General features: G+C 45.9%; 1 protein-coding gene across 1 annotated transcript in view; it reads left to right on the top strand.

Annotated features, from left to right (window-relative positions):
- Positions 1–14,451, top strand: part of LOC101947677 (ATPase family AAA domain-containing protein 3-like) — a 59,605-nt gene that overhangs the window by 33,418 nt on the left and 11,736 nt on the right. Inside the window, exons 13-15 of the mRNA XM_008167289.4 lie at positions 157–227; positions 4,097–4,264; positions 6,109–6,217. Of these exons, the coding sequence (XP_008165511.2) occupies positions 157–227; positions 4,097–4,264; positions 6,109–6,217 (348 nt within the window). The remainder of the gene's footprint in view (positions 1–156; positions 228–4,096; positions 4,265–6,108; positions 6,218–14,451) is intronic.

The raw sequence follows: 14,451 nt of genomic DNA, 5'->3' as shown, positions 1-14,451 counted from the left end.
ACTGTATGTGTACAGTGCCTAGCATAAGGGGCCCTGATTTCTTGCAGGGCCTCTAAGCACTACCATAACAGAAAAATCACCATTCGTATTTGCAAAGGTTGTGGCCCATCCTTGACCACCAGGTGACTGACCCTCCTCTGAAATGTATCTTTGCAGGAGAAAATCAGTGAAGACCTAAGAGCGACATTGAATGCATTTCTGCACAGGACGGGACAGCACAGCAACAAGTAAGAACCCAGTCCCTGTAGTGCAATAACTCATGTTCAGTAAAAGCAGGCAGAAGTCTCTCTAGCATTATTGCCTGGCGCCAGGGTATACAAGTTGAGATGGTCATTAGAAGTTAGACCTTTGATCTCCTCCATCAAGAGATACAAAAATCTAGGCTGAGCAAACTGAGTGACTTACTGCATCTGAAGAAGTGAGGTTCTTACCCACGAAAGCTTATGCTCCCAGTACCTCTGTTAGTCTCAAAGGTGCCACAGGACCCTCTGTTGCTTTTTACAGATTCAGACTAACACGGCTACCCCTCTGATACTTACTGCATCTTAAAAATAACATAAAAATTCGGTCACCTGCTTCTCTTTCCTTGGAGACAGAAAAGAAGCTTGTAAATGTAGTGTACCAGTGGAGACTCCAGTTTTTCAAACTTGGAGGCTCTTTGAGTGCCCCAGGAAGTGGTTGAAGGGAGCCTGTACAGACCTCGTTGTAATAAACGGTACAAGAGACTGAGCAGTCCTTATCCATGCAGATACTACCTAGGGCTCTGTTTTAGCACTTGAGGTGCACTGCGCAGCCTTCACTGAAACGGGTAAGGGCAGTATATGGGTCTATAGATCGCCTTGAAGGAAGCAGAAGCACAGACTTTCCCCTTCTTGGGCAGTTAGCATTTCTGCTAAACCAGTCCAATCTGGATTCATGGACGTCCGGGTCACTAAAGAAGGTGGTAGGCTTGCATTCAGGTGTGTGTTTGAACCCCTTTAACCGGACTCCCTGGTGCCTGTTTGACCTGCAGCTCTTGCACTGTTCTAGTGCCCCCTCTGACCATGTGCCCGAGGGGTGAGCATCTCTCTCGTGTGCCTAAAGCTGGCCCCGTTCTCACTTCTGAGCAAGCTGTCTAGTGGATTCAGTATATTTGTACTCTCCACTGTAAATACACTTAGGAAACCCAGAGCTGTTCTCTAAGAGCCTGTCAGGTACGTCCACAAACGCAGATTATTGTTTGGTGTTCTTGTCAAATACGTGTGCATATGAATTGTCTTGGCTGTCATTCATCTTGTGCCCAGTTTCTGTGTAGTCAGCATTTCCTGCCCGGAGAGCACCGCTTAGCTTAATGGGAATCATTTCCCTGCGATCATCATGGTCACATGAAGATGATTTTTTCCCCCTTTAAAGTAATTTTTTTACTTGGTTCTTTGCCAAGTCTGCTTGATGATTAAATTTCTCCTTTTATAAAGGAGCCAAGTCAAAAATCGCCATCTCCTTTCTGAGTGCGGGGAGGTCAGATGCCCAGTGATTAAAACGTAATGAAGGACATAGATAACGAAGTGCACATTGTTATGGTAACGCTGTGTGATTGGTTCAGGACACTAGCTGGAGTTTTTCTCCCGGGGCACCCCCAGGACTCTCATTCGCAACGATGGGAGCTATAGTCTGCCAAGTTTATTGTTTATGTACATTGGTCACCCTTAAACTTTTCAGTTGCCTTAGAAGGGTGGGAATGTGGCCCACTGCATAGGGCACTGAAGCACAAAACATGAAAGCTGAGTTCTGTTCCTGGCTCTCTTTGGTCTTGGACAATTCCTGTGCCTCGGTTTCCCCAGCTGTAAATGGGGTTAATGATTCTTGTCCTCTTTTTCTGAAGCACTTTGAAAAGCTCTAGCAACGCAAAGAATTTAAGCACAACTAGTCATAAGAATTAACCAGGGCTACCTCAGTATTTCCCAGAGGTATGGCAGTAGAATGAACACTGCACATACTGAGTGGGTGTAATGTTGTTTTAAAGCAAACCTGCAAAGATTTAAAGGGTGACAACTGATAAAATCTAGCCATCAGGTCACTTAACAGAACTGTCTTTTACCCTATGCCCTGCCAAAGCAATTGAGCTCAGCAAGGGAGCTCTGCCAGAAGAAGCCCCGGGACTCAGGATTAATAGACTGTGTTGCAGCTCAAGATTTATCGAAGTTATTTCCTATCTTTCCTCCCAAGGAGTGAAGCGCTTTGCAAACCTTATGGCTCACAATTCCAAGGGTAAACTGAAGCCTGGCGTCAGAGTCACAATCACACTGCGATCCAGCGGCAGGCGGGGAATGGTTCATACCAACCCCTTGCTCTAGCTCCCTTTTTGAGGTGCATTAGGCAGATCTGGAGAAGCTTCTTCCAGTGCTTGTTGGTCCCATGCTCCAATCCAAATGGCCAGCTTCTCATTTTGATGAGTACTTAATTCGCCCATGACTCCTGCAGTGAACCATTCTAGGGAAGCGAACGTCTCCTGTTGATTTTGTGCACTGCTTAATTTTCAGAGAGTCTCACTGCAGCTTTTTTAGAGAAGTCCTCCCTGCCAGCAATATATGGGGATTTTGTTTGGTGTATTTACATGGGCTACTAGAGTTACCTGTGTCAGTGGGACCCTGAGGAGTTCTGTTACTTAGCAGGAACTGCCTTCAATGAGTGCTAGGTTTTATGTAGCCGATCTTAGCTTCCCCAAAGGACGTATTGGGAAATCTCAATGTTGGGTACCTGTTACTAACATCTCCAAGCGACTTCCCCCACTCCCTTCTCTCGAGCTGTCTCACATAATCTTCCCCCTCGCCAAGGAAAGACCTTTGTCTAGGAAGGCCCAGCTGTGCTTCCACCATGGCTCAGGGGAATGCCAATGCGACTTTTGGGCCAGAGAAGTTATCTTTGCAAATAAATGTGAAGAACATGGCCCCCGGCAGGCCTGGATTTCAACAAGCGGCAAGAGGGTCAATATTCCAATAGCTGCTGTAAAAAGCCCATTTCAAATTATACTGCACCATTAAGCCAGTAGCATCAATTAATGCACTAAAGCGAAATTGGCATGGGGAGAGCGCATCATCACAAAGCGAAAAAGCAGCCGCTCCGTTTTCAAAATGCAAATTGGGAAGCGACCAGAAAGGGAGGGAGAGGGCAAGAGCGGGGTAGGTTGCTGGAGCAGCGTCCAGTGTGCTGGGGCAAGAGGAGGGTCAGGTCAGGTCAGCCTGCCCATTCTTGGACACCTGCTTCCCTTAGGTGCGCTGGAAAGGCTGGGCTCTCACAGGATGTTCGCAATGAAGGAAACACCGTCTAGCATTACCCAGCTTTAAATCAAAAGCAATTTCCCTGCCACTTGCAGTCTCCCTGCTGTTAAATGTTTCCATCTTTTAAAAGGAATTAGTGTGCCTGCAAACTGCTGGCTTCTGAGCCCTAGAGACCCAAATCCTCCTGTCACAAAACGCGTGCAGCCCCAGCAATGCAAGCCTCCCTTGTGTGCCATTCCCAGTGTCACTCCCCTCGTGCAAGGGGGCGCGCCTACCGCCAAGATGGCTCTGTTCAGTCCTTGGGGCTTCCACTGAAAGGGCCAGCAAGGGCTTTTTGTGGGGTGGACATGCGCGCACTAGGAACTGGACTGAGGCTGCCCCCCCAGCTTGTTTCATTTAAGCCACCAGACTGCTGCTAGAGGGTAAGAGCTTTCAGGTGTGATGAAATCTGTCCCCTTGCCAGACCTAGGCCTGTCTCTTGCTTTGGCTCGTACAGGTGATATTGGTGGTGGTCTTGGGGGGGGCTCATACTCCAGCCAGCTGCTTCTGCACTGATGCGACAAGCCTCTTTCCAGCCCGCGTCCGTCACTGTGGTAGCAATGCCAATACCACTTTCCGCATTGCAAGTAGACCTTCCCTGGAGCATTAGATAGTGGGAGAAGATGGGCTTGGGGAGCTTGAGGAAGAAAGATTACCGCACATAGGCTCTGTATGGTGTGCAGATCTCTGGGCCATAGCAGTCATGAGTCATCGTATTGGATCTGCATCCATGGGTGTCTTTCTCACTGATCTTACCTCCTGTCTCTTCCTTACTCCCCCCCCACCCCTCCTACGTCCAGGTTTATGCTTGTTTTAGCAAGCAACCAGCCCGAGCAGTTTGACTGGGCCATCAACGACCGAATCGATGAAATGGTGAACTTTGACCTACCGCAGTTACAAGAGCGGGAGCGTCTGGTGAGGATGTATTTTGATAAGCACGTCTTGAAGCCTGCCACAGAGGGAAAACAGTAAGTATCCTATCCTCAGAGCAGTAGGGTCATTAAAGGTTTTGTCCTTGTCATAGAAAAGCTCTTCCTTGATAATCATCACTGGAGACCAAAGCCCTCTTCCCAGCCAATTGTGCCTATTGGTCTGAAGGTGGATTCCTCTGGGCTTCAGTAGTGTTTGTGCTGCGTAATGACCAGTAGGCTTGGGGTAAGGGACAGGTAACATACCCTGGTGACCGTGATTAGGCTGCTGGTGTGCAGACACCATTGGGGAAAATGCTGACCATTATTGCCTCATTTCCTTGTACTCCACTGTCTGTCTGTAGCCATTTGTTGTGTCTTGTCTTAGACTTAGGTTGTAAGGTCCTTGGGACAGGGACCATCGTTTTGTTTTGTTTATACAGCACCTTGCACAATGAGGTCCGTGACTGGGACATATAAGTGCTATGATAATAACTGATACTTTGTCTTTGGCATCCCAAGTCTCACTCCTGTTGGGTTCATTTTAAGGCAGTATCACTTGCTTTTAGTGACACACAGTGCAATGCATGTTAAAATCAGGCCGAGAAAATGTAACTTCAAGTTTTGGTGGGCTTGGGGCATATCCCAGTCTGTCAGAGTTCTTCTCCCTATTTTCCTCCCAGAATAAGCATCTCTTGTTAGTGACTACAATCAGGAGATAATTAGAGAAGGGGGAAATGGGGCAAAGTGAAGGCAGAAGAAATATTTCCTAGGCATTGACTTATTTCGAGTGTGCCCTCTGCTATCTTAAGAAGTTTATTCCAGTCTTCGTTTGCTAGCCAAACATTTATACTTCATTAAACTGTGGGGTTTGTGTCTTTATCCACTCCTGAGAGTTGCAGGGGGAATAGTGAGCCGCAGACTCCCTATTGTGAAATACCCATATTGCAGTTTGCACGCATTGCTTCTAGAATATAACTTGCTTCCAGAACACTTCTCGTTCAGCGTCTGATTCATAGTTACACAATGTCTTATTCCTAGCGGCTCCTCTGAGAATCTCCCCTCTTTGCCCTTCTTACGGCAGTCATGGGGGTGGGAGTCAGCATGCTATGGACTGGGGTAAACTGGGGCTTGGAGACAGTCAATCACACAGGATGCCAGTGGCAGAGCTGGGGGTAGAACCCAGGTCTCTTGATTCCCAGTCCTCTGCGCACTTTGTATTGAGCTGTCTTTTGTCCTTCCGGCACCCAGCCCACAAATGGGCTAGAGATTCAGCCTCACGGCAAATCCCCCTTTTTTCTTATTGCTTATGAAATGCTGGAACATTTGGCTTAGACCTCATGAAGAGAAGTGGAAATTTTGCCAGCAAGAGGGGAAACGCTAATTAATGAGAGAAGAGCTGATGACCAGCTGTGACAATCAAGAGTTCACTGGGGGGCCAGTTTGAGCCTTTGTTTCCTAATTTCCAAAATAGAGCTGCTGCTGGGAGATAAAATTGCTCGAGTATTGATTGTTGACCAGTGCAGCAGCCACCTCTCCGTTATTTTCAGCCAGTTCCTGGCCCCTTTGCCGGACTCCACTCCCTCAGTTCAGGATGCCCATGGCCTAATTAACATTCTCGGCAGGGTCTAAATCAGGCCAGAAGTCTCACATTGCCTTTGGGAGCCCACCACAGAGGGCTGTGGCTAGCATTAGTCCATGTGCTATTCCTGATCCCGGTGACAGTGAGTGTCTCCCCTTTTTGGGGACACAAGCACCAACAGGCATGCATTCATGCACTGGCCTGTCTCTGTTTCCATTGACTTAAATGGATGCAAGAGCACTTTTCAAAATCCCATCCTCCATTTTTATTTTTCTCCTGATGTTACTGCATGGAAACTAATCCTTGTGCTTCTGACCTTTAGGCGTCTAAAGCTGGCCGAGTTTGACTACGGGAAAAAGTGTTCTGAGATTGCCAAGTTGACAGAGGGCATGTCTGGCCGAGAGATCTCCCAACTCGCTGTGGCGTGGCAGGTAAGCTAGAAGTTGAAGACTGGCATTCTTGGGTGGTTTTTCTTTTTTAAGGAAGGGCTCAACCCAAGTCCATGCTCGAGCAATCAGCTGACGGCAGCTTTACATTTGCGCTAGTGAAATCTCAAATCCTGCCTTTCACATAGAACGTCACAAACTACACTCAGACAGCATGGCTGAAATGCAGCCAGCTCTGGGGTGGATGGCATCAGTCAGCCAGTACCCAGCACACTGCACAGCAGTAGCAGAAGGGACACTTACAATAAGCCATTCCCACCTCAACAGCCGGTCAGCTTTTGCATTTCCCTGTGACATTTTAACCCCTCTTGCTGTGTTCTGGGTGTCCTGCAATTGGTTTATCAATACCTGACTTGGAGAAAACTGGCTCAGTAAGGAAGCCTACCAGAGCATGATGATAAATGATGCATGAGCTGAGAGAAGCAGTGCCCAGTCTTGTTCACACTTGCAAAAGCAAGGGAAAAAAGGGCAGATCTCCAGGCGGCCCTCCATACAGAGCAGAGTCAGGGCCCGAAGATGCAGGTCTGGCCAGACACTGGTCTCAATAGAGATACGTTTGTCAGGGATGACCAATGGGCCAAATATTGAGGGGCCAGATTCAGACCTGGTGGAAGCAGATGCAGAGACTTCACTGGAATTACACCCCTTACAGCAGTCAGGAAACAGGTACCCAAGACAGAGCAGGCAGAGTCAGAAACCTATCCTCCTAATGTTTGGTAGCTGTTCCGAAAGCAAAGCAAATACTGCGGTATCCAGGCAGCTTAGAGCCCACGTCCGAGATCGTTGAGATGCTGTACAGAGGGCTGATGGTTATCCAGGATCTGGGGTGTCGTACAAGAAGCATATTGAACAGATTGGAAAGACAGGTGCTGGGGAGACAGCTTTGGTCTCTGCTAGTGGATTTCTAAGTCATTGTTAAAAATTTGAAAATACCTAGTTCATAAGCAGCTATCGGGCAAGTGATGGTGGCTTGTTCTGACATTCTGGCCTCGGAGTGGGAGGGTCCAGGTAGTAGGGGCTGGGCGTGTGTCTGGATTTTTGACATGTGAAAAGTAGCTTTGCTGTCCGTTTTCTGTAGCTCACAAAGGCAGCGAAGTGCTTTGTGGATTGTGGCCCCTCCCTCAGACCCCAGGGGTGCTTCCCGGCATCCAACAGAGCACTGCTTTCCTGGTCAGCTCTGCTTATGGGGTCTGGGGATCCACCCAAAGTAATGACAGAAAGATGGTGCACTCTGAAGTGGTCTCGTATGATGTGGCTATGCTCTCCCACGCGCCAAGTTTACAGCTGAGGGTTAGCTAACATTTCTCTCCGCTTCAGTCAAGCGGGAACGTTGGGAGCCTGACGTGGCATCCCATAGGATGCGTAGGAGCGCTTGGTCTTGTGGTGAGGCACTGCGGATGCATTTTTCATCGGTGCTCCCTGTGGATGTGGGCTGGAAGGTCGAGTCTTGATCAGTGTTTCCGGAAGGAGGGGTATTTGAGACCCAAGTACTATGTCATGTGTTAGTGCTAGATTGTTTGGTACTCTGGTGAGACCTCTTTGTATTATGGTGGCCTGTTCATTTAGTCTGGAATAAAACTCCTCCTCTTACCTTCTTCAGAGCACTTTTTAGCCTGGAACCAGAACTGGTCCTGAGACACACTTAGAATACAGACCCACACAAAGCCCACACGCCAGCCACATTACCTGCTCCCCTTTCCCTCCATCAGAGCTATGACATGGATTACATCTGTGGCTGATGAAAAGAACAGCCCCACAGTGATTTGGCTTCAGCTCAATTCCCTCTTCTGGCTTTGCAGTCATGAAAGGAGGCCTTGCAGAATTGCTTTTCTCATTAAAACTTAATTCTTCAGCAGCCACAGTGGCATATGCCGGGGTGGTGGCATAGAGCTTGTTGCACATAAGCAGCTCCCCTGACCTTCTGTTGGGTGTAAATTACAGAAGTCAGAGCAGACCGTCTGTTGCTTTTTTACAGCAGGTGCCCCAAAGCAGAACGCAAAATACACACCTGCTGATTTCTGCGTAAATACATGTTACTGAGCTGCTGGAATAGAGATTGGAACTGGGTATTTTCCTCTGTAGCATTGGTCTCTTGCTGACGATCTGTATTGCTGTGGCTGTTACTGTTGATAAGAAGCCTGTGACGCCTCCGGATTGGTTAGATACACTGAAGTGTAGAAGATTGAACAGACTCCTCTAGCTAAATTCTGCACAGTAACTGAAGTCCTGATGGATTTACACCTCGGTGGAGAACTCAGGATTTACAATGTTATGCCTGAGAGCAGAGTTTGGCCTTTTCATAGTCAATATGCCATGTACAGATTTAAAGTTACTAAAGAAGAGTTATACAACTTCTCTGAAAGTTACACGTAGTTCAAAAAAGAACTAGATAAGTTCATGCAGGATAGGGTCCATCAGTGGCTATTAGCCACAGTGGGCAGAGATGGCTTCCCTAGCCTTTGTTTGCCAGAAGCTGGGAATGGGAGACCGAGGATGGATCACTTGATGGTTACCTGTTCTGTTCATTCTCTCTGGGGCACCTGGCATTGTCCGCTGTCAGAAGACAGGCTACTGAGCTAGATGGACCTTTGATCTGACCCACTGTGGCCATTCTTATGTTCTTATCTTGCCTGCTAATGCCACGTGAATAGTTGTTCACTTAGATTGTAAGGTCCTGGGGTTATGGGTACATTTTATGCATCTTTAAAGCAAATGCACACTTATGGCCTGGTGGAAATTAATATATACCAGAAATAATGCCATTTATATAGCTTTTATGTTCTGTATTTTTTTTTCTGTTGCTAAAGACCTCCTCAAGAGCAAAGATTCTGCTTTCATGTAAGAATATCTTCTTGTGCTGAAGTCCTAATCTTCTGGTATTGCATAGTGTGCAAATTGGGAAATCAATGAAAGCTTATGATTTTGGATTGAGAATAAGCATCAGGGAAAATAAAAACTAGTTACACCTATGTATTCCTGTCCTTCCTGCATATTTAAAACAGAAGGAAAGGAAATGTAATAAATATTTAAGCAAAATTGTTTACAAATAGACTATTTGTCTGTTTTGCATGAAACACGTGGGATTTAATTTCTAACGGTATTTCAAATTAATGGGAAATCTTGGTACAAAATTATTCTTAAAAGATGTTAGAGCAGACTATAAATCATTTTATTATCCATGTGTCTCAGGACACAGATGAAAATGAAAGCGCTGAGCTGTTATAAAATTGCCTTATTTCTTTTAGTGCTGGAATACAAGTAAAAGTTAATTTTTATTTTCTAGTGGGGCATTTGCATTCCTTTCCATGCAAGAAGAATCTAGAGGTGTGTTGATTGAGTTGTATATTGAGATAAGCTCACGATCGCCTGATCTATCTTCCTGTCAGTTTGAAGGGCATTTACCTTGAAATTAACCTGAAAGAGCAGATGTTTGCTGACAGCTCTTTAGGAATAAAATGTGGTGGACTTGAAAACCATTTTAATTGTACGGCAAGGGGAGATCCTCTAATTTCGGTTAGAGAAATTAGTCAAAGGGTCACTGTTTCCAATAAAGGTGTTGTGAGCCTGTGCTCACTCTTGTAATAGGGCCAACCCAATTTTATAGTAACACCTAAAAGGAGAGGTTTAGGTTTTTTTATACTTTCCAGTCCAAATTTTTAGCCTTCAAGTGTATCATTGCATGTCTAATCTGTACACAATTGCTGTGTTTGCAGCCACAAATTGAGTAATATCATGCGCAAATGAGACAAGTATTGTGCTCATCATGGGGGTGGGGACTGAGGCACAGAGACCGTGATCTGCCCAGGTCTTGTAACTCCCAGGGTCTTCCTCTCTAACTTCATGCACAGTGCAGTCCTGTTGGCTAAACTGTTCCGCTAGGGGTTTAGGATTTGTGGCCCAGTGGCCAGAGCACAGGACTGGGGCTCAGAAGACTTGGGTTCTGTTCCCCGCTCTGCAACTGGCCTGCTGGGTGCCCTGCGGCAAGTCACTTCACTTCTCTGTCTGTTTTGCCATCTGTGAAGTGGAGATAATGATCCCAACCTCCATTGTGAAGTCCTTTGAGACCTACTGATGGAAAAACGCTGTATAAGTTGTAAGTATTTACTATTCTACTTGAGGAATCGGGTATGAAACCTAATCTTGGGAGTCAGGGAATAAATCTCTTCTCTCATTTAACCCTTCATTCCGTCCTTTTACTCAGTCTGTATCCAGCAATCCTCATACTGGCTTTTCCCTCTTCTCTGTAGCTTGGAGGCAGAGATCAAACCTGTGCTCAGCCTGATGGGCTTTTGACCATCTCCTGGGAAATCTTCCCTGAATTCTCTGCCTCCACAAGCTGGTAGTATATCAGGAGTTTATTCTTCCCAGTATATTAACCGCGGCTCAGAATATAGTCTAACCTCAGAATTGCTGAAATTCACAGCTAAGGCAGTCTGCCTGCAAAAGCGCATGTCTCAAAATTACTTTTCTAATAGCTTGGCCAAACAGCAGCTGAAATGAACACATCCTTCCCTCTTCACAACTTCGTCGTATGGGTTTTATTTTAAAAGGAAATAAGCTAGATGCGGAATGAGCCAGACTGATGTAAATCTACATCGCTTCAATGGAGTTACACCAGTCGGTCCAGCTGACTTTTATTTAACCCTCAATGCATCTGTTCAGCCTCGCGCCTTCGGAAATAATTCGTACAGACAGCTCTCGGGAGCAGAACTGAGTGTAGGGATTACGCAGGGTTGCTAGACTTCCCTACCCAAGTTATATTGTGGTGTTAATGATGGAAATTCAGAGGAGTGTACTGTATGTGAACAAAAGGGTACCACAGAGCATTGGGTCAAACGTAAAGGTTTCAGGTATGATCAGATGCCCAGGCGTTTGGGAGGCCGCAAGAGAACCTATAGAATAGCTTGTGGACGACATAACTTGGGGCATTCTCCTTGCCAATGGCAGCGGTTTACGTTTTCGCATTTTGATCTCTGCTGCGCTGCCCTGTCCCCTGTACTGCTCGCACAGAGGTGAGCCCTCTCACACTCCCACCATGTGCTGCAGAATCCCACATCTACCCCCTTCCTGCTGCTGGGGAGACCAGCAAAGCTGCAAGATGGGGCTGTTGTTGCACTTGAAAGGGATAACACCCTTCTCCCTGTAAACATGGGAGTCCATTAGCATCGACTCCCTCCATCGCAAATTACCAAAAATGACTTTGTACAGAAATGGCTGAGTGATCATTTCTATGGAGTGAATAACAATTTGCAGTAAACTGGCAATTTACTTAATAAGATTGGAGTGTGGAGCCTGCTGATCGACCTGATGCTGCCATTCGAATTGAAGCTATTTTGTCTCCCAAACCTGCCCCCAGCGCCTGGATTTGGGCACATGGCTGACTGTTACAAGCCATTAGCTCTAGCTTCACTGGTCCTATGTCATTTTCCATTCTCTTTGGAAATCCCCCATAAAAGGGAGTTCCCAAAGCTGGCTGATTGGATCACTTTGGGAGCTGAAAACCAGTGGTGTACTAGGTTAATTTGTCAATAGTTGGCTGCTGTTACAATTTCACATTGCCATGAAGAAATAAAGTGTGTACAAAGTTTCCCTTTTTCTCCTTGAAATGTGGTAATGCTTGGCTCCTAATTAATCCATGCAAACGTAACTAATCTTAATGGTGTTAGCCTTATGTGTCTCCTCTCTCTGTCCCCATATCTTCTTCCCAATCTCCTGGGTCCTACAGTTGCAGAAATCTACATGTTCCCAAGCCCTACCTTTTGTTCTGTGGCAATCAGAGCAATTACATACTCTGCTCTCTGTCCGGGATGCTACTTACTCTGTTCCGCTCCTTAATCTTTTAAAATATCAAATGAAGCATCTTCTCCATAGCAGAGCTCTTCTGCAATTCCACCGTGGGAAGCTTCCAGAAGAATGTTCCCCACGATATTGTTGTATGTTATGGCTGCTACCAGGAAACATCTGGTAGTTCAACTCAAAAGTCAAACATCGAATTAACTTTCCTTTCAGCAGCGTGTTCCTTAGAAATTAGCTGGAATGTGTAACTCTGTGTGTTATGGCTTCATGTTAATGAGCTCAGTGGTGGACATGGGGAGCCTGATTTTTCAGAAGTGAACATAATTGCATGTTTAGAGCGGCGCTCACAATTCCTACAATTGTACGTATAAATTGCATATTCACATGCACAGCTGCTGTCCATCTTCATGCCCAGATACCCAATTTGTGAAGGCAAATGCAGTAATTGTAACTGGTACTTGTGCACCCAGCTTTGAAAATCAACCTCAGCACATATATATGTGGGATAGCTGGGCAGGTCAGTGGAAGCTTATGGCTGATTCTACATCCTGAACAAAAAGACAAGTCAGCAGGGTTTTTGCCTTTACCTTCTGACATGCCTCAGCAATAATTTCACAAGGTGTTAAAAAAAGAATTTCATGCTGTACCTGCAACAGCTTCTTTCTGGATTAATGAATTGGACTAGCGACAAATTCACAGGTCAAACCAATGCATTTTAAACTGTTAGTGATGTCAACTTAAAAATGTGTCTTAACACTTTCCATCAAAAGTCTGTGTACTTCGTTAGACTCCAAAATGTTGTATACCTAAACTGAACTTATTGCAAGGCAAGAGCTCTTGGCTTTTGTGGCATGTTCATCAAAAGGTGGTTTCTTTGATTGAGTTTAAGCCCTGAAGTGTGTGTGTTTTCCTCAGAATACTCAGACATTGTTAGCAGACCAAATGAAATCAAAGAAACTCCCTTTGGTGGTCAATTGTTCTGTCACAAGGAACCATTGGTTAAAAATTGAGCCATATCACACTTGGGTACAGTTAGTTTTCTAACATATACACAACTCTTCTGGACATCCCTGTCTAGCACTGGAAAGTGCAGCTTTGAGTTTTAAAAGATTATCTTCTGACAGTTGGGTCACCTGCTCTCCCTTCTGCATAAAGAGGAGGTGAGGTTCTAAATGATGTTACAACTCAGTGAAGGTTTTAAAAATCAGAGGAGTATTACAAAACCAGATCAAATCTGGTTTGTCAGTTGCCTTGCTTAGCAGAATAGGTCTACTTGAGAGACAGGGGTAGTGGAATTACATGGTTTATTCTGCCAAAGAGTTTGACTCTTGTCTTGATTGCTGGCAGTTTTGGATAAGGGCCCAGTTCATGTACTTCATGACAAACCAGGCCCAAGTTTTGTAGCAAGAACGCTGAGTTTTGCAGCACTCTGCGGCAGGCTGCACCTGTGTCAGCTACGTTTGAATGAAGTATTGAGATTTTGAAGGCCTTAAGTATGAAGATAAATACCATCAGTGCAGTATCCCGTGTCTGTTGTGATAGTAAATCCATTTATTTTTTGCTGTCCCTGCACTTGCAGTCTTTGATCTTCCTGGAGACTTTTGTACTGACAATGCAGAACTGCACTTGAGAAGTTTGGGGTGGAAGCAGAGAGTAAGCTAGAAGTGGTTTGGCAACTGAGCAGGAGATAGGTTGGGATTTTTGGCACCCAGAAAGGCATGGGAGTTGATCCAGGTTTGTGGGACCAGCACATCAGCTGGATAATTCTGCAATGGTAAGTCATTGTCATTAGACTTCAAAAGGAAAGCCCCATTGATATGAAGAGGGCCGTTCACACCTCCCCACACTGTTGTTTCAAGATATCTAGTAGAGTTTTGCGCTGGTTTTTAGGGCTGGCTTCTCAAAACACAAGGGCTTGAAATGCTTTTTTTTAAACTAAAGCCGAGATTGTGAAGCACAGTTCTGCAGCAAGGGGTCGATTGAGCAGCCAGTTCCAGGGCCCTCACGCTGCAGAGTTTATAGAGCCCTGGTTATGGACCAGTCAGCGGTGGAGAGACTGAAAATGCTTTGCAGTCGTAACACTGTTGGCTGGAGAGCGGTACGGCTTGCATTCTTTATTGCCTATTGCCTCAGATCATCTTCAGCCAGCCATGTCGGGAAAGGCGTAATTGAGAACGCCGTCATTTTCTTCCACATCACCACAACTGCCCGCTCTCGGCGATTGGAGTTGAAACCAATCAGTCATAGCGCTAAATAATAAATCGGATGTGGAAGCCAGGTGTTGGGATTACTTCATTAGCTGCCAAGCAGCTTTCTTCATACCTAGTAACTTCTAAATCACTCAAGAATTTTTCCTTCCCCCCCCCCCCCCAAATGAGTGATCAGTACTATCGTTGGTCATTCCGTTAAAAAGGGCTGCAGGG

The sequence above is a fragment of the Chrysemys picta genome, chromosome 21 (genome assembly GCF_011386835.1).
Source record: "Chrysemys picta bellii isolate R12L10 chromosome 21, ASM1138683v2, whole genome shotgun sequence".
NCBI classification, from domain to species: domain Eukaryota; kingdom Metazoa; phylum Chordata; order Testudines; family Emydidae; genus Chrysemys; species Chrysemys picta.
This window is presented reverse-complemented; position numbering and strand designations above follow the sequence as displayed.